Source organism: Microtus oregoni, unplaced genomic scaffold (assembly GCF_018167655.1).
Source record: "Microtus oregoni isolate MIOR12 unplaced genomic scaffold, Mior012 000028F_ref0000031, whole genome shotgun sequence".
In the NCBI taxonomy this organism is placed as follows: Eukaryota; Metazoa; Chordata; class Mammalia; order Rodentia; family Cricetidae; genus Microtus; species Microtus oregoni.
In genome coordinates this window covers 21,350,743-21,372,949 of record NW_024543087.1, presented here as the reverse complement: position 1 = coordinate 21,372,949, position 22,207 = coordinate 21,350,743, and the positions used below count along the sequence as shown (strand labels likewise).

Genomic DNA, 22,207 nt, shown 5'->3' with positions numbered 1-22,207 from the left:
AAAGCACAGTGAGGTGACAGGAAGGAAGGGCCATATTGGGTCTATTCCTGGGCAGAAGACCACAGTAAGCAGCTAGAGCTGTGTTCCTGGGACCCTACTAAGGAAGCAAACAGATGTGTTTCAGAACTGTCTCTATGAGCAATGGGAGCCTGCTGACCTTACTCACCCTCACCCTGCTGAGGTTTGCCCTGGAAAAGTTACCTACCCCATAGCTGTAGATTTAGGGTGAGCAGCTTTCCGAGGTCCTGATAGGAGCAAGTGCAGTGGAGTGCTGGTGAAACAGAAAGCCCTATTTCATGGCTGAGAATGAGGTCAGAGTGTCGGTGACAACTGCCATCCTGAGGCTGACGCCCTGCAGACGGAGCACCGCTGTCCCCTTTAGTCAAGCTCTGCGATTCCACTTCAAGCACACTTTTTCTAGCATGAACAGTTACATCATCTTTCTCTTCAAGTGTCTGGGTGGCAGCTATTTTTATTTTGCCATTTACTTTTAACCTTCATGTGCTTTTACAATCATTAAATAACCGTGGTTCATTATTTTCACTTTGTTAGCTAATTTTTGTCTTTTAATTGAGTCAGTGCCTAACGGACTTACTTGGATTTAAATTATTGTCTTATGTGCTATGTATACTTAATAAGCCCTGCACCTTTTTTCCTTACTGCTTGCCCTCTTTGGACTGACTCTGTTCTCATCATTCTATGATCTCCTTCTACTAATCTGAACAATATTCTCAATTAGTATAAACTTTAAGGTTCCCTCAGCCTGACACAGGAATCACTGACATAACAAGTCTAATGTCAGATGGTTACATTTCCGATTCCCTGGTGGTTATCCTGAGATTAAAAACGTAATTTAATCCCATTCATCACCAGTTTGACTTCACTATGCACAATACTGAATGTATGATAAGCTGCTGCAGCTGACCACTATTTGCTTAGATTTTCTTCCTGGAGCTCTGGTCATCCATCTGAAGGGTGTTCTTTTCTAATTGTTTGTTTCATCCATTGTGTACATGTGCAGAGGTCAGTGGACAGCTTACAGAAGTCAGTAAGCACCTCACCACTGAGCTATAACCCCAACCCTCAGGGGTCACTTTAGATATCACTTATTTCTTTCAAGATGGTCTCAGTCTACACAGCAGTACTGGCATAGGGGTCCCCACTTTGTACATGATGGAGCAGGCTGAAGCTACTTGTCCAAAAACTTTCAGCTGAAAAACACTGAAAGAGAGCTTCAAACTCTCATTTGTTCCACTAGGTCAACTTGGAGTTAACAGTGGCAGACTCCATCAAAATCAACCTGATCTCAACTCTCTGAAGAGAAATCAGCTAGCAAAGCCTTACACTGTGCATGGTCTGTAAGCTGCTGGTGCTGGCCAAAAACAACAGCCCACCAGGAGATAGGGCCTGCAACAGGTGAAATCAGTCACCCACAAAACTCAGGCTTAGTGTAAATGACATTCACGCACAGTAAAACACTCCCACCGAAGATGCTGGGCACAGATGCACATCTGGCCACAGGCTTCCCATCTCACCAGGCACCTGCCCTGGGACAACTTCCACCATGCGACTAACTGCTTCTTGGCCTGTACCTCTCAAATACAGAATACAAAATACAAAAACTTAAAGCCCTGTTTCTAGTTGTTATATCATGTGAGATTACAAACACATTAGAAATAAGTGGGGCTTTTTGTGTGTATGTGAGTGTCTGTGTATGTGCGCACGCGCACGTGTCTGTTCTCATATGTGTAAGTGCACACACAAAACCAGCTCGAGCATACCCTGTGAAGCTCCAAGGCTGACATCAGAGTCTTCCTCTACTGCCTTCTACTTTACCACTGAAGCAGGGTCTCTCAGTTGAACCCAGAGTTTGCCATACAGCTTAGTCTCGATAGCCAGACCCCATCTCTGCCTTTCAAGAGATGCCCACCTGGGATTTAAGTGAGTTCAAGGGATCTACACTCTGGCTCTCAAGCTTGGAGAGCAAGCACTTTATCCACCAAACCATTACCCTAGCCCTAGAAAAAAAGTATGTTAATAAAATAAGATTCGCAGACTCTATGGAATAGAGTCCCACTACTGGTGTTTCACAGAAGTACATAACATCTAGAAACTTAATCAATTCCTAACAACTCAATCAAGGAAGCAGCAAGTCAACTAGACATCTGCAATTCTAAATTTCCTGAATATCCTATGCCAAACTTGAAATCTTAAAATCCTTTCCTGGGAACCTTTCATTCAATCCTCTATTATTATTATTATTATTATTATTATATTATTATTATATGTATTTATTTATTTATTTTATGTACAAGAATACTCTATCTGCATGTATGCCTCCACACCAGAAGGGGGCATCTATCTCACTACAGATGGTTATGAGTCACCATGTGGTTGCTGGGAATTGAACTCAGGGCCTCTGAAAGAACGGCCAGTGCTCTTAACCTCTGAGCCATCTCTCCAGCCCTCAATCCTCTTTCTCGCTGAAGCAATTATGTAATAGTAATAATGCCCATGGTATGGAAACTAAGCCAGAAAAGTAAGTTCAAACTCAGCCTCAGAGTGGAATAATAGTCTCACAATTATAAAAGTGAGTTTCTTTTGTGGATTTTAACAAACTAAACAACCTAGACATCAAAACATACAGTCGTTTTCTGAACCAGGAAACTGCTGTCACTTCAGTTACTGAGCATAACTGTTTCTGTCTTGCCCCAAGAGAAGTGAAGAAACCACAGTAGTTCCCAGAAAAGCAGCATGGGTCTACTCAAATTGATTTGTTTGCTTGTTTGTTTATTCTTATATGTGTAAGTGTTTTGCCTTTATGAATCTGTACACCATATGCATGCCTAGAAGGTGTCAGATCTCCTGGGACTGGAATTACAGACAGCTGTTAGCTATCCTATGAGTGCTAGGAATTGAATCCGGGTCTTCTGAAAGACAGCTGGTCCTCTTAACCACTGACCCAGCAAGTTAAGTTGTTGGGGGAGGGAGGTTGTTGGTACTTTTTTTAAATCCAATGTGACTGTCATTTGGTGTGCTTTTTCATCACCTTCCCAATCTTTGCATAAATTGTATTCTTAAAAGATCTAACTAAACTTTAGAATAAACTCTAGACTAGCAAATAAACCATTTACAAAATTCTAAATTTGATACAGCTGTTATTACTAAAGTGCTATTTGACTCTAAGTGCAAAAGGCCAACCACTAGGAGATAATGTTTTAATTATTTGAAAATTTCCTACATGTACACAATATCATCAACCAAATCACAATGTTGTGTTGCCAGTCCTGGCAGTCTACTAGGCATAGCAGTCAGTTGTATTGACCTTGATGAGGGCAAATCCCATGTAGGCAAAGCTGGCAAAATAATAATGAGGTTTGGGGTTAGCATCTACCTGCAGCTCTTCATTCCCAGACTAACTTGTATAGAAACTTAGGGACAATGCTTCCACCTGCAATACTTCCTGCTGCCCTTCCAGTGTTCAGTGTTCTTCTAGTGTACCAGCTGAATTAGGAGAAATAATCAGGGAGTATTCTTAAACTTCCCCCAACACTATCAGTATTAGTGAGTGATAGGACTGCAAATTTATTTTATTTTCCTTCTTCTCCCTTAGGTTTTTTACTTTTGTCTGGCTTTTCAAGACAGGGTTTCTCCATGTGCCACGGCTGGCCTCGAACTCACTTTGTAGATCAGGGTGGCTCTGAACACAGAGATCTGTCTGCCTCTGCCTCCGAGTACTAGAATTAAATGTGTGTGCCACCACCACCTGGTGGGTCTCCCTTAGTTTTAAACAAAGGTCCTTCTGAAATAGATTTCCTTAACTTAGCTTACAGTGCGGGAGATCCTGGCCAGGACTGTGCACATGCTAGGCACACTCCACCACTGAGCTTCTTCTCCAGCCCTGATTTGTTAACTTAACAAAACAGGCAAATTATTAAATGAAAGGACTCAATTCTTGTTTTTGTTTTGTATTTTTGGGGGGTTGGGAGATAATGCTGGGAACTGAACCTAGGACTTCAAGCATACTAAGTAAGCACTCTATGGTTAAACCATATCCCCAGTACTTAACTTTGTTTTTTATCTAAATTTGCAAGGCAAAACCAGCTCCTATTAAACTTGGTGACATTAATACAGACATGTAATTTGATAAAAGTTATGCAAAGGTTACGTGGCCCTGTCTTCCACTTTCTTCATGTGCTAAGGTTACAGAGGCACAGCCCCATGCTCATCTTTATCAATGGGCCCTTAGGCTTGCACAGTGAGCACTAAGACAGTCATAGCCCCAGCTCCTCTGACACTTTCTTACATAAACAATGTATTATATGTCTGCAAAGTAAAATGTCCTTAAAGTAAATATTAATATTATTACACTTTAACAATAAATTTTCAACTAAAAGAAACCATAAATATTGGAAAAACATCAAAAAAAGAAAAAGCAAAGAAGAAACTAATTTGGTAAACAAATGCTTTTTTTTTAACAAATACTTAAAAAACATGTTCAGTACAAAATGTCAAACTACCAACAGAATGAACCAAGAGTACTGGGGTGTGGGTTGCTCCAACTGTGTTATATTCGGGCCTGAACATGGGCATGCAGAACCCTGGATAACTGAGAACCAGAGGTGGAAGCCAGAAGAGTGGCGCAGCCGGTCTACCTCCTTGTGCTTCATGTCCAGCTGACTTCTCAGCGTCTTCAGCTCCCGATCGCGGATGTCCAAACAAGTCTCCAGCGCGTGCGTCTGCCCCTCCCATTCAGATTTCTTATGTGCCACCATTATGTCGATCTGTTTCATGAGCTCCTGCAGTTCTGCTTCACAGGATGTCAAAAATCCCCTACAGACACCAACAGACCAACACCACTTATGCCCACGTGATTTCTCATCTTTCACAGATAAAACTATCACAGCCGAAGCCCAGCTGAAGGAGTAAAACACCGCAGACGCACAGCCCAGGATGCCTGTGCCCTTGCTCTTATGCTGTCATCTCCTACACTCAGTCGGCTGCTTACTCTATAGACCATTTTGCTCTCCTCCAGTGTGTAACCTAAAGCTAAAGCCACTTAAAACACAGATGGATGTTTTACATCTGGCTTTCCAAGTCAGATTTTCACTACTACTAACCACATTGCTGGAATATTTTAGAACGCTCTTGAGAGAATCCAGGCAAGCTTATGTCGCGTCTCTTTCAGCCCAAATGAATGGCCATGGCAGCAAACGGGCTACTGTGTAGGGAAAAGATACTTAAAAAACCAGCCAACAAACAAAAAGCTGTTTCAAAAAATTCATCCTTGAGCAACATCTATTGCAATTATTTCTTCCAACTGTCACTAGGAACACACTGCGGCCTGCCTACCTCACTGCTCTCCACCCACCGATGCCCTCTGAACCATAGGACAGAAGCAAGAGTCCACGCACCTGGTACTGTTAGGCTGAGGTGTAGGGAGGGATGCCATCCACAAATGTACAGTGGCTCAACTTAGCATCTGCTTAACAGAACCAGATAAGCTTTTAAATTGCACCAAGAAGCTCCCAGTCAAAGGCAAACTTACCCGCTATGCCCTCGATTTTGTATTCCTTCCAACAAGGCCTCCATCGCTAAATCCCCTTTGTTCTGGCAACTGGGGAAAAAAGAAAAGGAAAGGTGAAGAGAGTGAGAAAAGTCACTGTTCTCAATCCCAACATTCGACCTAATGTGAATGAAAGGTGAAGAGAGTGAGAAAAAAGTCACTATTCTGAATCCCAACATTTGATCTAAAGTGAATGAAAGCAGTCACAGTACGAAACAGAGCAGGGTAAGATGACTGTAGAAGCAAGGAATCTCACTCAAGAAATGCTAGCACAGCCGGGTGGTGCTGGTGCACGCCTTTAATCCCAGCACTTGGGAGGCAGAGGCAGGTGGATCTCTGTGAGTTCGAGACCAGCCTGGTCTACAAGAGCTAGTTCCAGACAGGCACCAAAGCTACAGAGAAACCCTGTCTCGAAGGAAAAAAAAATGCTTAGCACCAAATACATTCTAAAAGAAAAAAAAAAAATCCTAATTGCTTCTGACATTATCCTGCAAATCAATGAAACACCTAATTATTCTAGGCCTTTTCATTCATTGTTGAATTTAACTTAATTTTTGAGACAGGGTCTCACTACGCATCCCTGGCTGGCCTGGTATCAGTTTTGTTATGTAGAACATACTGGCCTTGAACTCAGAGAAGCCCACCTGCCTCTGCCTCCTGAGTAGTAACACCACGCTTGGCTGCTTGGCTTGCTGTTTTTGTTGTCAGATTGATTTTATTTATTTATTTATTTAACTGTGTGCTTCCGCATGGGTGTGTACAGATATGTTCAGGTACCACAGAGGCCAGAGGCATCGGAGCCACCAGATCTGGGAGCTGGGAACAAACTCTGGTCATCCTCAAGAACAGTAAGTACATGCTCTTAACTGCTGAGCCATCCCTCCAGCCCCTCTAGGCCTAATCCTTAAAGAACGTAAGGGCAGAAAGCATTTTCTCTCAAGGGACTTTTACAATCCTCTTCACAAAATGAGAGGAAAAATAGTTTTTCACTCACATAACACAGGGGTTTTGTTTGCTTTTCAATCATAGGTTTCTTGATTCTTAAAACTAGAGCCATTATACAGAAGCTAAACTCCCTCCATTATACAGAGGGTAAACTCCCTGGTCATGGGTTGGAGAGAGGGCTCAGTAAGTCACTCCTGCTCTTGAGGAAGACCTGGGCTCAGTTCTCAGAACCTACATGGCTATTCACAATTGTAGCTCCAGTTCCAGGAGTCCCAACACCCTCTTCTGGCCTCTGCAGGCACCAGGTATGCACGTGATAAACATACATGCAGGCAAAACACCCATACTTATAAAACAAAATAAGGAAGTCTGTGAGTTTGAGGCCAGCATGGTCTACAAGAGCTAGTTCCAGGATAGTCAGGGCTGTTATACCGAGAAACCCTATCTCAACGCCCCTCCCCCCAAAAAAATTAAGCTCCCAGGTCAGCAACAGACCCTACTGACTCTAAGAGAAAACTTCCTGCATCATACTCTGTCCCCTAAAACCTAAGGACAAAGTCAACAGCACTGCATGGTGCCTTGTCTTTGACACACTCCCCCACTATTCACCCCAAATTACACAGAATTTGCATGTTCCTCCTTTTTTCTAGACCACCGGTCTCTCAAGGACAGAAAACCAACGAGACTCATTTCTGCAGTGGAGAGCTGAGCTGTGTCCCAACATAGCACCATTGCATGCCTTTGGTGACCCCATCTCCCCTTCCTCGTTATGCAAACTGCTACAATTGAAGGACAAAGAGGGGAGATAGAAAAGAGAAAGTCATACAAAAGAAAAAGACCCTTAAATTCAGAAGTATCGTGAGTTGTGTGTTAAGTTTCTCTTCATAAATCCTCAAAACATTCCTTGGCCAACCACCTTTCATGCCTTAAAAAGTGCCCTATTGGCAGAAAGAAAGCTTAATGGTTAAGAACACTTGTTATTGCAGAGGACCCAGGTTTGATTCCCTGTTGGGGGCTGCAGACTCCTGGCCCCTTGACTTTCTTTGCCTGCTTCAGACCCTTTGCTGACGGAGTGAAACAACTTATTTTCCTGTGCTTGCAGCTGCTCTGAGCACAAGACCCTCATGAGTTCCTGGTGGCAGGAGAGTGGATTCTGATGGGTTTTACAGCTGAAAATCCCAAGAGCGGGGGCGTGGATATCAGTTAAGGATCCCTGGAACACAATAAAGTTGGCATTCTTGTTTCAAGGATGACCGTGTCCCTATGTCTCTGTGTGTGTGTGTGTATTTTTAAATCTCCAGCTAGTTCCCGGCTCGCGTACTGTCCCCAGCACCCACATGGCAACTCATAACTATTCATAACTTTATTTCCAGAGGATCACCAGGCACGTGTATGGTGCACAGATAAACATGCAAGCAAAACACTCATACACATAAAATTTAACTGGCTTCTTTCCTTAAGCTTTCAAAGTCTCAACCATGAATTAGCTAAAGGTTAGGGTGTAGAGATTCGGTCCCTCCATCCTAATGCTTTTCAAAAAACTGTATTTCTCTGAGAAGTAGATTGCTTCAGTCTACAAATTCAGTATTATACAAACTGCTCTCTAGATAGCAATAAAAGGCATGCTCCTTTCCAAGAAATACCCCAGCATGGGACTGAAAAAGAAACAGAAATGTTCACCATCCCAGGCAATGAATGTAGGGATGGAGGACACACAAGACTCCAGAGACAGACGAAGATGAGAAGGGGAAAAAGCACAAGTGTGCTGGATCTGCACCTGTTTCTATACTGTACACTCTTCCTGCATGGTGTGGGCTCTTTCCTCCATCCAGATAGTGTTCTGATAGATTTCACCATGACCCAAAATAAACCCTAAAGGAGAGGACTCCACTTTCTTCCAAACCAGTCAAATTACAAATTACACCCAGGCCCGCCTTTGCTCTGCTTCAGAACTGGGAGGCAGAAGAGTCCACTCAACACTAAACTGGGAGGCAGAAGAGCCCACTCAACACTAAACTGGGAGGCAGAAGAGCCCACTCAACACTAAACTGGGAGGCAGAAGAGTCCACTCAACACTAAGTAGAGGCCCATAAAGCAGTTCTGCTCTGCCACACACCAGCTATGAGTTGTCGGGCTTCAGTTGTTGGTGTGACGGTATGAACAGCAACTGCCAAAGTCTTTATCTCATCTTTAAAGTTATTCCTCAAAATTACTCCTACTAAAATTATACCTCTTTAGGTCATGTTATTCTTAGTGATCTACTCAATAATACATAATTTGTTGGCATTTGTGTATGACAGTATTTAATAACAATGTGTATAAAAGATGTTAAACTTTAGTGACTGTTTATCTTATCTGCCTGCCTCTTACACTTTCTATCTTCTGTACACCCATAAAAGACATAAAATATGGTTCAGTGATTAAGAGCACTTCCAGAGGACCCAGGTTCAATTCCCAGCACCCACAGGGCAGCTCACAACTGTCTATACTCCAGTTCCAGGGGACCTGACATCTATGACAAAACACCAATGCACATAAAAGTATGTGTGTATAATGCATGTTATATATATATATATATATACACACACACACACACACACATACATATGTATAATATAATGTATGTACGTCTATGTGTGTACATATACACAGGTGCTATCACTTTGAGGAAACAGGCTTAGAGGGCACGATGACTTCACTACAGAAAGCTACAAGTTATATTGAAGCTCAAACCCAAGCAGTGTGACCCTCCGGTCCCAGCCATGTGCCACCTTTTATTTCACTCTGCCTTCTTATGCTTAACAAGATCTCGGTGGGAAACAGACTAAAATTGAAGTATATGGCCTTGTGGCCACTAGGCGGCAGCAGCACTGTGGTAAAGCTATTAAGGGATCAGGAGAGCCACCCGCTCAAAATGAAATCCTGAGACAAAGGCATTCTTGTTTAAAACAGGCACAGAGGACCGGCAACGCCCTGGAAAAACGCCTGCCAATGTGAGATGTGCTTCTTTGGCAACACCCTCTGCACCAGTCTCCATTCTCCAGGATCAGATAAACTGCGAGGACTTGGACTTCCTGCGGATTTGGTTGTCTTGCGTTTCTCACAGCCACAACACTGATTCTGTCCCTAACCAACACGGCCTTTGTTCACCTCAGACAAGTCACTTGTTCCTCTTTGATGGAGCCATGTGACACAAGACTGTGTAGCAGAGTATTCTGTGTCCCTAATCAATACAGATTTAAGTAAAAATTGTTTGATGATCTGCCACTCCTTACCACCGACACCGAATGCTAACGCGGCCTCCGCAGCCAGCCAACAGGCAGAACTCAGTATTCTCAACAGCCTTTGGGCTGAAGCCTGAAGGGAAAAATGTCAACTCAGGACCCAAGGAGACCAAGTTCTCAGCACAAGTGAGATTTGTTTGCCCCAGAGGGAGAGGAACAGAGGGTAGGGAATAAGAGGCAAGAACAGGAGACAAAGGATGAGGGAGAAGGGGAAGGATCAAGGGAGAGGGGCAGGGATGGGTATTTATCCCAGAGGACAAAGGACTGCCTCTGGATAGAAAGGAGGCAGATGGTGGCGCAAAGGCAAACGGTGGTCTATAAAATAAAAGGGAAAATCCCTGTGTTAAGATGAGGTGCTTTCTTTAAATTGGGCATATTAAATAGGTGAGCCACAGGGGGCTTTTGATTGCTGGACTTCAATACTGATAGCTGGATCTTGGTAGTCAGTCTCAGAAGTGACCAATAAGGGAATGGAATTTGCTGTCTTTAGGAATGTAATCTAAGGGTTTTTAGCAAGGCAGAGAGAATGAGAAAGAAGGCAAGACCTGCCATATACTCAATCCTGCTCACTGGAAAAATATCAACTGAGATGTATAAAGGGCATTCCCAGCAGCATTATTCGTAAAGTAGGAACTCACTTAATATTCATTCACTGAGGGAATACTAAGAAGCTATAAAAAGAGGTAACAATCATAATACTTCTTCTGTGGAGGATCTGTTACAAGGTAAAAAGAGTAAGACACTGAACAGTAAAAGAAATGTGTAATGTAGAATATTATTTTAAGATGTGTTATGTTTATGCTGTGGAATATTTTAATGATGCAAAATGTGTTGCATTCTTTTTTTGTTTTGTTTTTTGAAGACAGGGTTTCTCTGTGTAGCTCTGAAGCCTGTCCTGGCATGCACTCAGTAGAACAGACTGTCCTCCAACTCACATAGATCTGCCTGCCTCTGCCTCCCAAGTGCTGGGATTAAAGGCGTAAATCACCACCGCCTGGCTTAAGTTACATTCTTTTATGTTGCATTTGTTTAACTCTGTGAAGCTGTGTTACTTTGCCTGTCTAAAATCCCTGATTGGTCTCATAAAGAGCTGAATAGCCAATAGCGAGGCAGGAGAAAGGATAGGCAGGGCTTGCAGGCAGAATAAATATGAGACAAAAAAAGCAAGGAGGAGGAGCAAGAGAAAAAGGAGAGGAGGATGCTAGGGGCCTGATAGCCAGCCACACAGCCAGCCATGGAGAAAGAATGGAAGTTAGATTACAGAAGAAAAGGAAAAAGTCCAGTGGTTAAAGGAAGACAGGATAGTTTAAGTTAAGAAAAGCTGGCTAGAAATAATCCAAGTTGGGGCTCAGCGGTTAAGAGCATTGCCTGCTCTTCCAAAGGTCCTAAGTTCAATTCCCAGCACCACATGGTGGCTCACAACCATCTGCAATGAGGTCTGGTGCCCTCTTCTGGCCTGCAGGCATACACACAGACAGAATACTGTATACATAATAAATAAATAATTGTGAAAGAAAGAAACAAACAAACAAACAAACAAGTTAAGGTCAGGCATTCATAAGTAATAATAAGCCTATGTGTGTTTATTAGGGAGTTGGGTGGCAGGCCCCAAAAGAGTAAAGAGTAAAAACAACAAGTGTGTTTGCCGTTGGGTACTTATTTACTGAGAACAAACTGTGAAACACTGTACCTGTAAGGAGAGAAATAATCACGGTGGAGATGGGGCTAAAGCTAACCTGCTACAGGTAAGCCTGGATTTACGTTGTTTTATAGGGACTATGATGGTGTTTTATAACTAACACATAAAAAGGAAAAGAAGCAGTACTGAGCTGGACATGATGGCTCACACCTGTAATCCTAGCACTTGGGAAGTGGAGGCAGGAAGACCATAAATTCAAGATCATGCTTGGCTACAGAGCAAGTTCAAGGTCAGCCTGGACTACATAAAACCCAGGTAAAGCAAAACTAGAAGGAGGAAGTTATCAAAACTATGGGTCTTGAAGGGTTGCCACTGGCCAAAAACAAAATAATTTGGGGTATCAAAAAATTGGCAATACGTTCAAACAATTTAAACACATTAAAGTCTATTGGTTTGTTTTTAAAGGTAAAGCCCTCAGGTTGCCTCAGGAGATTGCAAGGCACAGATTTAAACATATCAAAGCCTATCTGTTAGTTTTAAAGGTAAAGCCTTCAGGTTACCTTTGAAGGTTGCTAGGCCACCAATTCATTGATGTAGTCTGAAAAGAAAGGAACAGAGTTAAGCATTTCTCTTGCCGTTCCTATCCCAGTTATATTTCAGGGTAGTCAGATAGTTGTGGAAGGCAGGTTCTTCAGCAGAGCGCCAGGTAAGCAAGCACTAAGAAATGACACAACCAGAAAGCACCACTCTGTGGCTGTCGTGCAGTAACAGACCCAGGCACAGCTAGCCATCAAAGATCTCCCTATCAGGGTTCCCTTCCCTATGTGAAGTCCAAGGACCACCCACCTCCATCCAGGTCTAGTAAGGTGAGCATCCAAACTGCCTAGGCTCCCACAAAGCCAGTACGTGCAGTAGGATCAAAAAGCCACTGCCATTGTTCTTGAGTTCTCAGTAGTCCTCATTGTCCGCTATGTTCAGCAAGTCTGGTTTTATCCCAGGCTTTTTCAGACCCAGGCCAGCTGGCCTTGGTGAGTTCCCAATAGAACATCCCCATTGTCTCAGTGTGTGGGTGCACCCCTCGCGGTCCTGAGTTCCTTGCTCGTGCTCTCTCTCCTTCTGCTCCTGATTTGGACCTCAGGACCTTGAGATTTCTGTCCGGTGCTCCAATGTGGGTCTCTGTCTCCTTTCATTGCCTGATGAAGGTTAATATTCAGGAGGATGCCTATATGTTTTTCTTTGGGTTCTCCTTCTTTTTTAGCTTCTCTAGGATCACCAATAGGAGGGAGACTTGATTGGGGGAGGGGGAGGGAAATGGGAGGCAGTGGCGGGGAAGAGACAGAAATCTTTAATAAATAAATAAATAGAAAATTTGTATGCGGAGCTGGAGATAGCTCAGTGGTTAAGAGCACTGCCTGCTCTTCCAAAGGTCCTGAGTTCAATTCCCAGCAACCACATGGTGGCTCACAACCATCTGTAATGAGATCTGGTGCCCTCTTCTGGCCTGCAGGCATACACTCAGAATATTGTACACATAATAAATAAATAAATTTTTTTTTTTTTTTTTTTGGTTTTTCGAGACAGGGTTTCTCTGTGGCTTTGGAGCCTGTCCTGGAACTAGCTCTGTAGACCAGGCTGGTCTCGAACTCACAGAGATCCGCCTGCCTCTGCCTCCCAAGTGCTGGGATTAAAGGCATGCGCCACCACCGCCCGGCTAATAAATAAATATTTTAAAAAATAAAAAAAAAATAAATTTCAAAAGAGAGGGAAAAAAAAAAGATCTCCCTATTCATTGGAAGACTCTTGAGCAACTTCATGGTGGGTCAACTGAGCTGACAGCACAGGAACCAGGGCACAGCTCGACCATAACATCCCAAATGGGAGGACTCAGATATTACATGTCGCCCTGGTAATGAATGCAACAGATAATTTTCCTAATATAAAACCTATACCTATGGCATTTTTCTTGTATCTCTCATCCAAAACAACAAGGCTGAATCTAACATTTTGACCACTGTATTTCAACAGAATTTTCTGTAATTATGGAAACACTTATATCTGTATTACTCAAACAGTAGCCATTAGGCAACCTATGACTGCTGGACTAATGCAGCTAATGCAACTGGGGAACCACTTTTATTTCATTTAAAACAGCATGGCTATCTGATGACTACCACATGATGACTGGACAGTGTAATTCAAGACAGTGAGTGGAGGAGAGGTTACAGAGGAAGGAGAGGCACATTCAAATATACATACAAACAGCTAAATTTTAAATAAAGAGAAAAGGGAGATAAGAAACTGTTGTTGGTTAGAGGAGATAAACACCTAGCAACCAGGTACAGCAGACAGTTCTCTGCAGAATTTTGGTCCAAACAAGGTATTGCAAGCACATATGGAGTAGCAGGAGAAACCTGATCCCTCTGACACTGACGTTGTGTATTTTGCACAAATTTGTACTGATATAAAAGTAGTACTGTGGTTTTGTAAAAGTAAATCTAGCCCTTGGCATGGGAAGCACCTTCGCTATGACAGCCAGGGGGTGGGGAGCATCTTTGCTATGACAATGTGGATAAATGCTGTCACCGTCAGCTCCTTCCTACACAGTACTTGAGGGCAGAAAGGCTAAGTAACAGTAACAGTCCTCTACAGCTCCACTGGAGGAAGCAGCATTGGCATAATTAACAATATCTGTACTGTTGTTAAAACTTCAGTGTACGCACATCTTAAATGACTGTGTGTCTGAGTTTGTAAATCTCTGACCCATTTTAGTTTCACAGTCTCCTTCACTAAAAGACAAGGTACATGGGACAAAAATTAACCTAAAGATGGTTTTACATTCTATATAAGAAATTTTGTTTTAGCATACATTAAGCTACAGACTTTAAGAGTAAGTGTAGCCGGACGTGTTAGCGCACGCCTTTAATCCCAAGCACTGGGAAGCAGCAACAGCGGATCTCTGTGAGTTCAAGGTTCTGGTCTACAAAGCAGGTTCCAGGACAGCTAGGGCTATTATACAGAAAAACTTTGTCTCAAAAAAACGAAGTTAAAAAAAAAAAGAGCAAGTATAAATAGCTAAAGATAATTTATATTCATTGACCCTTGACTTACATACAAAATATAAATACAAAATTAAAACTAAATGGAGGTATTTGAGAAATTGAGCACCTACCCTGTTTTACTAAATAAATTTTAAAAATCTAAACTGGGGCTGGAGAGATGGCTCAGTGGTTAAGAGCATTGCCTGCTCTTCCAAAGGTCCTGAGTTCAATTCCCAGCAACCACATGGTGGCTCACAATCATCTGTAAAGAGGTCTGGCGCCCTCTTCTGCTGGCGCCCTCTTCTGGCCTTCGGGCATACACACAGACAGAATATTGTATACATAATAAATAAATAAATAAATATTAAAAAAAAAATCTAAACTGGCCTCAAGAGAACTTAGAAAGTCAAGCGAGGTGATGCAGATCCTTAACCCAGGAGGCAGAGGCCAGCCTGCCTTATACGAATTGAGTTCCTAGCCAGCCAGATTTTTTGTTGTTGCTGTTTTTCCGAGACAGGGTTTCTCTGTGTAACGTGTAACAGCTCTGGCTGTCCTGGAACTCGCTTTATAGATAAGGTTGGCCTCGAACTCACAGAGACCTACCTGCCTCTGCAACTGAGTGCTGGGATTAAAGATGTGTACAGTTCAGGCTTCATAATAAAACCCTGTCTTAGAGGGAGAGCAGGCGCTGGAGGTGAAGGTGTACTTTGGACAATAAGTATACAGTCCACACTGCAGACAACGCTCTGACTCCACGGTTTTGTAAAGGACAAAAGCCCTATTTGTAATCCAGACTACTGTCAAGTGTCGCCGTGATTACAGCCTTATGGAACTGCCCTTTCAAAGCTTTCATTTCACTCTCCCAATATTGTTTCCGATGCTTGACTTGAAGGCAGGAGGCCATCTGCAATTCCCCTGCATCAGGGGTCCCGCCATACTTCCCCACCTCTCCTACTACTAACATTACCAGGGAACCCTGCGGGCTTCCCGCTGCGCTGCTACCAGTCCGCCCCCCCCCAACACACACACACACGCGCGCGCACGCACACACACACACTCCTTCACTACTGCCTCCCCCGGGGGGGCTGGTCCTACGCCTGCGGCGACAACCGCCCGCAGAGGCCGCAGCACCTGGCCGGCCAGCACGGAGCTGCACATGGAGGAGTCGGAGCAACCCGGGGGTCCTGCGCCCGGGCGGCCGCGGGTGGACGGCAGCGGGCCTGGCTGCAGGCGGCGGCCGGCGACGGGCAGCGGCCGCGGGCCATGCGGCCTGGAGGTTAGCGGCACCACGGTGGCCAGGGCCGCGTCCGCACCACAACCAGCCGCGGCTTGCCCGGCTGTGGGGCACGCAGGCAGTTACAGAGCGCGCCCCCGCCGGGCCGGCGCGCCGTTCCTCGGGGGCGCGCTCGTGTCACAACAAATGGACGCTCGTCCCGCCCCCTCCCCACGGCAGCGAATGGACTCACCCGCGTACGGGGTACGAGCGCGCCGCGCGTCACGTGACCAGGCGGAGGGGCGGGGCCGGGAGAGAGCCGTTTCGCGCGCTGCGGGTAAGGGTGCTTTTCGCGCCAGCGGCCGGGGTTTTGGAGGGTGACCAAGCGTGTGCCCTAGGCTTCGGGCGTCCAGTGCTTCCAGACACGCAGGCAGGTGCTCCCGACCGACCTTCAGAGCCACTTCCTTATTGCACGCCGCGCGGAGTGGAAGGGACCCGGCATGGCGACGCTCCACCTCCCCTATGCACTTCCGCATATGGTATCTCCAGCCTTCGGGCCGGAAGCGGCGGCGGTGGGCGGCTTTGCGTCCAGTGATCCAGGATGGTGGCCTGCGAGGGCCAGTTTTAGTGCCTGCGCCGTGCTTTTAGCTTAGAAATACATCTACAAAGCTGTAGATTTTGAAAATGTATATTACGCATCTAATATCTGAAAAGAGATGTGTTGACAGTTGTGACAAGCTCCCCAGTTATCACGTTTTGTGCCCAGAGATCTAGGGGACTGGTGAAGAGATGGGCTCTTAGAACTTGCGTTCAGCCTGAGTCTAAAGGAGACAACCTCAGAGATGAGAGTTTTGTATTATCGGGTGTGGGGATGGGCGCTAGAAAGAGAAGGGTACAATATGTAAAAATATGTTTAAGAAACGCGGAGAAGTTAGGATGTGTGGTAAGAGTTCAGCGCAGTGGCGGTTGCCTGGGCATTGTCTGTGCTTGCTTCTTTGTTCGTGTAAAAGGGGAGTACCCGACTGCATCACCCAAAGATCAGTCATCGTGTTGTCTTGGAAGGACGGCCAAGCATTACTGATGAAGAAGTGCAGGAGGTGGATGAAAAGCATGCCAGATTGCGAGCGTGTAGAAGAGGGACATGTTACAAAATATTGAGGCCAATCTATAGAAAGATTGGGAGTCATTGGTACAGCGTTTACACGTTACCACTGAAACAGAAGTGTCCTACCCATCAGTTCAAAGCTGACCTGATTTGTTTCATAGATTAGTTAAGGACAGCAGCAAGCCTTCGAGGACAGAAAGCCTCCTAAAGCTAGAGGAGTCAGACCGCTTAAGAAAAGGGTGCAATCTATATAGACCTGGTCAGATCAACAGAGCAAGTGTGAAGTGTAGCCCACGGCACAGCCCCAAGAACAAAGGAGTGATAGGAAAGTAGGAAAACTTGGGGAATTCTGGACGTGTAACTAGAACTGACAGGAAGGATTAGTTATACACTACTGCAGGTGGGAATCCTTCAGCTAGCTTCAGTTAGCACTGGCTAGATGCAGTGAAATCTAAGTATAAACGCTAAGCCGTCAGCTGGTTCCTAGGTGGCAGGTGGAGCTGATGGTGGTGGAGTGGGGGGGTGAGTGTAGAGGCCAGAGGTCAACAGCAGTGTCATCCTCCGTCACTTCCACCTTGAATCTTTCACTAAATCTGGAGCTTTCTGATTCAGCTAGACTGCCTGGCCTGGCCATCTCCCAGAGATCCTCCTGTCTCTGCCTCCCAGCTCTGGGATGTCAAGCGTGTGCTATTGTGCCAGGCTTTTTATGTGGGTGCCAACGATCTGAATTTGGGTGTTCTTGCAGAGCAAGCACTTCACCCACTGAATTGTCTCCCAGGCCCCTTCTGTGTCAGTTTTGAAAGTAAAAAACCATTTCCCACCCCCAAACCAGATAGCGCTCACTTGCCTCAAATACTGTTGTAGCCAAGTGCGTACTTGGATGGCAGAGTTAAAGTGCAATGCCAAAGGTTGTTTCTTACATTGTTTCTTACACTGGTGGTGGAAGTTTCTGGCCTTCTCTGAGTTGCCACTTTGTAGCAGGGAGTACAGTGGGGCGTTTTTGTGGAAAGGAACAAACTTGGAAGCTGGAAACCCAGAAGTACTCCATGATGACCAGTCTTGTGAATTAGGTTGCCACTGTTTCAGGAGAAAAAAATAGGAGTGGCCTATAGTCAGGGAGCACTGGGTCCAGGCCCTGAGGAGGGCCCGCCATGTGACTCAGTGGCATAAAGGCCAGCAAAGCCTGGCAGCTGAGTTCTACCTCTGGGACCCACCTGGTGGAGGAAGAGAACCATTAACCCCAAGATGTCCTTTTACTTCCACATGTACATACACAAAGAAATGTAATTTTTTTTTCCAGAGGAAGAGGGTTGGGTGTTGGGAGCACAACATGAAGGTCCTCGAACCCACAGATCTCCAGGGAGACTAGGAAACGTTCAGCATACAGGATTGTCTTTCCAGTGGGGGAAAAAAATGGAAAACCTGTTCTTCCATCCAGAAAGCTGGGAATTGGAAGTGACTAATAGCCTGGTGATTTGTGATAATCTGTTGGGCCAAGCCATATCAAGCTCACACAACCAGGACTGGAGAAATAGTCTAAATAACCCTTACAATACTGTATAACCAGAGACTCCCCCAAACGCCCACAGCCAAGACCAGAGGTGGCTAATAGTCCAAACGGCCTCTGTGCTATCTGTTTGACTGAGACCGAGACCTGACCAGACCCTTCCTTAGGCCCTTAAGCAAGTACAGGTGCCTATCTCTAGAACCCATCTTCTTGGAAGAAATGGCATGTACCCTGAGTCAAGTTTTGTTGTGATTATGCTTCCTTGTGCACTGGGGATTGTATTGCACCAGGTAACTTTTTCCAAATTATACTGTGTTTAAATGTGTTTGGAATAAACCACCTGACATCAGACTCCCCAAGTGTGATCCAAGTTGACAAAGTCAATCTGAACCCTGTTTTCATTCTCGCTTCCTCACAGTTTACTTCCCTGCCTGGACACCTGCAGGACCCCCCTCAGCTGAGGATGTAGGTCATTTGGTACGGGCCTTACCTAGTATATACAGAACCCTGGGTTCAATTCCCAGTACCTCGGTGGCACATGCCTATCATCCCATTGGTAGAGGCGGGGGAATTAGGAGCTTAGGCTGATTTTGGCTATGGAGAGAGTTTGAAACTCCGTCTCAAAAAAAGAGGAGGAGGGCCCGTTGGGTGGTGGTGCACACATTTAATCCCAGGACTCAGGAGGGAGAGGCAGGTGGATTTCTGTGAGTTCGAGGCCAGCCTGATCTACAGAGTGAGTTCCAGGACAGTTAGGGCTACAGAGAAACCCTGTATGAAGTGGAAGCCCAGAGGGACACACAACCTGGAGCTGCCACTGTTGATCATGGCATACTACTTTCAGAGCTCAGTCTGGACGCTGTTTAAGAAAGGAAGTGTTTCCTTGGCACGCCCATATTGTTCCTGCATTAAGGGTTAGCAGTTGGTCTATGGCTGGTCACTTCGCGCGTTCCCGCTCGGTGTCACCCTGCATGTTCCCATAGCTTCCATGTCTCAAGAATGCCAAGGTTTGAGCCAAGGCAGGTGGAGATTTGTGCCAAATAATGGGGGAGGGCTTAAGGAGCAAGAGATGAGACTCAACAAAGACATAACAAACAGGGAAAGATTGTATGATTGTAAAGAAGGCTACATTTAGCTGCAGTGCCTTTCAGGACTGTTTTCAGAAATGTGTTGCTCTCTGTTACGCTAGGAACTTGTCTGTCAACTAGACCGTCTCTATACACAATCAAGAATCTGTCAGTGAAGTGAGGAAAGAGCTGTGGTCTTTAATGTTGTCACATGACCCATATAAGATGGGCCGTTCCTGGGATGGTATTAAGAAACAAAACAAACCACAACAAAACCAATTTCAAGCTTTAAAATGTGGGGAATCCTGGTCCTGGATTGTACTGTACCCTCATTATGACCTCTTTGGCTTACAGAACTGACGAGACCAAAGCTGCAGGAAAATGGACAGTGAGGTGCAGCGAGATGGAAGGATCTTGGATTTGATTGATGACGCTTGGCGGGAAGACAAGCTGCCATACGAGGATGTCGCGATCCCACTGGTAGGTCGGGACAATGAGTCAGAGGTGTAATGTGGTGAGGCCTTGTGGATGCTGCTGGAAGGTGAGATGCCAGGGCCCAGAAACCCGTGCTGTGGCATCTTCTAAATCTAAAAGCCTCTGGAAAACAGCTAGTTCATCTCTTCATGGCTCAGAACCATCTGGTGTAACCACCTTAGTTAGGGGTCATTCCAGAGCTGGTGTCCATATTCTCAGAGTGATGTTGTGTCACCCAAAGCCAAGGTGAGCCAAGCATGAGTTCAGTGCATCACCACAGAGGAGCGAGGAGCATGTGTGTCCTCACTTCCCGAGTTCAGTGCATCACCACAGAGGTATTTTACGTTTGTAAAATAGATGCAAGTGATGCAAACACATTTGGGTTTTTCTTGCATGTGTGTGCACTTGTGTGCTATGACACACATGTAGAACTCAGGTCATCAGCCTTAGCAGCCAATGCCTTGACCCACTGAGCCATCTTACTGGTCCCGATTCAAATACATTTGTATGTATTGTAGATAAATATCATTTACTATATGTTGAACATAGTTTTAAGGAGAAAAATACCTAAAAAATAGTAAATAAGAATTCCGTGGGAAAGCCTAACTGAATATTAAGCAGCAGTTTGTCAACACAAAGTGTAACTTCAGGTGATTGCACAGAAATACACGGTATCTGTGAACCCTGGGGCCAAGCACAGATTCAGCAGAAATAGGTTCACGTGTATCAGGGAATGATACCAGATTCTGTCTAGTGTGGTCCTGTGGGATGTGAGTTAGTCTTTCCTGTGTTTTTCCACTAGGGGGAAGTCTCATCTGTTACATTGTCAGTGTCCCTTACCCAGCCCATATTGTCACATAAGCATTTGGAGTGCAGCATTGTTGTTGATACATTTGCTGTATTTAAAAACACATTCCAGCAAATCTGATTTGCCTTTACTGCATTTCCAGAAAAGTTCAGCATTGGCTGTTGTCAGTGTTTTCAGCCACTCATCGTAGTGAGTGTCTTAGAGCACCGGACACCCAACGCAGTGCCAAGCACTGGATCTAAATGTCCTCATTCTATCTTACCAAAGCCTGAGATGTGATAAAAGCTAATTTTTTCTTCCATTTGTGAGATGGGAAACAAAGGCCCCATGAGTTTGAATTATCTCATCCAAATAAGCCAGTGAATGAATGAATGGCAGCTTGGGACTCCTCCAGTCCCTGCCCTCGGCCCTTCTGCCACACTGCCTTTTGTAAGAAAACCAGAGTCACATATTCCATGCTGAAAGGGGAAGCGAGCCACGCTGAACAGAACCTCTGGTGTTTTCCATACATCAGTTTATTTTGACTCTTTAGACTGTGCATATCGGTTATGGAGGCTGTTCTTAGGACCTCACGGGCTTTAGTTCCTAGTGCTCTTGTGTTTTCAGAAGTAAGTATTCGACCCCGGGTCCACACCTGTAATTGCAGCTCCTGAGAGGCAAAGGGAGATAGGATAGAGTTCAAGGTGATTGGCTGAGAGTGTGGCGTGGTGGTGAGATGTTTTGAAGCATGCGCGAGGCCCCTGAGCTCAGTTCCAACCAGCACAGAAGCCGCACAGAAGGTGACATAGTGAGTCTGAGGTCAGCCTGGACTGCGTGAGGCCCATCCCTAAACTAAACAGAAAGAAATTTCCTGATGGTTGCCGTGGGTGTCCTTCCCTTTCAGAGTGAGCTTCCAGAGCCTGAGCAGGACAACGGTGGCACCACAGAGTCTGTGAAAGAGCAGGAGATGAAGTGGACAGACCTGGCTTTGCAGTGTCTCCACGAGAACGTCCCACCTGCCGGAAACTGACGCGGGGTTTCTTTCTCTTGGTAGAGTTTTCAAAAATATGTAGATCTTTGAGTAATAAATCAACTCTCAAAAACATACACCCACTTGATGTTTTAGGAACAAAACACAGTGTGAAATGTTCTGAATGAGAAGCTGAGACTTCTCAGGCATGCAGACTGTGGTCCTCGAATCCTGCAGTTAGTCCTGCACTCGCTAGCACTTGAACACAGTCCATTAAACGTCTGCCTTTAGCTCCAGTGCGGCTGCTGTCAGTGCTTAACACTTCCCAGCTACTGCCATGTGTCCTGCGGCACAGACAGTTGAAGATACAAGTGGGAAAGGCAAAGAGGAAGCCAGACGTGAAAGGAATCTCAGACCTGTATGTCCACGCCTGAGAAGCATTCTGAGTGGAGGTAACCTGTATGTGTGTTTGCCTCAAGCAAATATCCACTCACCGATGACTGGCATTCCTAAGGTTCCCAGGCTATTTTCAGACCTTCCCTAAAAGGACAGACTAAAAAGTTACCTCTGAGGAGCTAGGGGATGGTTTAGTCAGCACCTAAGTTTGATCCCTAA

At 45.1% G+C, this 22,207-nt stretch overlaps 2 protein-coding genes across 8 annotated transcripts in view; one reads left to right on the top strand and one right to left on the bottom strand.

Annotated features, from left to right (window-relative positions):
* Cep63 (centrosomal protein 63) overlaps window positions 1-16,195 on the bottom strand; it is a 50,485-nt gene extending 34,290 nt beyond the window's left edge. For 2 of the 6 annotated variants that reach the window (XM_041677192.1, XM_041677190.1), the window contains exons 1-4: window positions 15,604-15,920; window positions 11,995-12,032; window positions 5,549-5,617; window positions 4,656-4,833 (exon numbers count right to left, since the gene is read on the bottom strand). In XM_041677192.1, coding sequence (XP_041533126.1) covers window positions 4,656-4,833; window positions 5,549-5,617; window positions 11,995-12,032; window positions 15,604-15,630 — 312 coding nt within the window. In that variant the 5' untranslated portion in view covers window positions 15,631-15,920. The other 4 variants (XM_041677188.1, XM_041677193.1, XM_041677187.1 and 1 more) reach the window with 4 other exon arrangements.
* On the top strand, window positions 15,946-21,727 carry Anapc13 (anaphase promoting complex subunit 13). Of its 2 annotated transcripts, none has more exons than XM_041677195.1 (3): window positions 15,946-16,022; window positions 19,716-19,841; window positions 21,527-21,727. In XM_041677195.1, exons 2-3 carry the CDS (start codon window positions 19,743-19,745, stop codon window positions 21,650-21,652), a joined length of 225 nt encoding a protein of 74 aa, XP_041533129.1. In that variant the 5' UTR covers window positions 15,946-16,022; window positions 19,716-19,742; the 3' UTR covers window positions 21,653-21,727. The 2 variants fall into 2 exon arrangements, with proteins under 2 accessions (XP_041533129.1, XP_041533130.1); XM_041677196.1 differs by having other exon boundaries at window positions 16,007-16,115.
* The last annotated feature ends 480 nt before the right edge of the window (window positions 21,728-22,207 follow it).

What these genes read in the sequence shown, in the direction of transcription:
- Anapc13 (XM_041677195.1), top strand. Translation starts at nt 19,743, where the DNA reads ATGGACAGTGAGGTGCAGCGAGATGGAAGGATCTTGGATTTGATTGAT. An exon ending in AGGATGTCGCGATCCCACTG is followed by an intron (nt 19,842 to 21,526) that starts GTAGGTCGGGAC and finishes CTTCCCTTTCAG; the next exon opens with AGTGAGCTTCCAGAGCCTGA.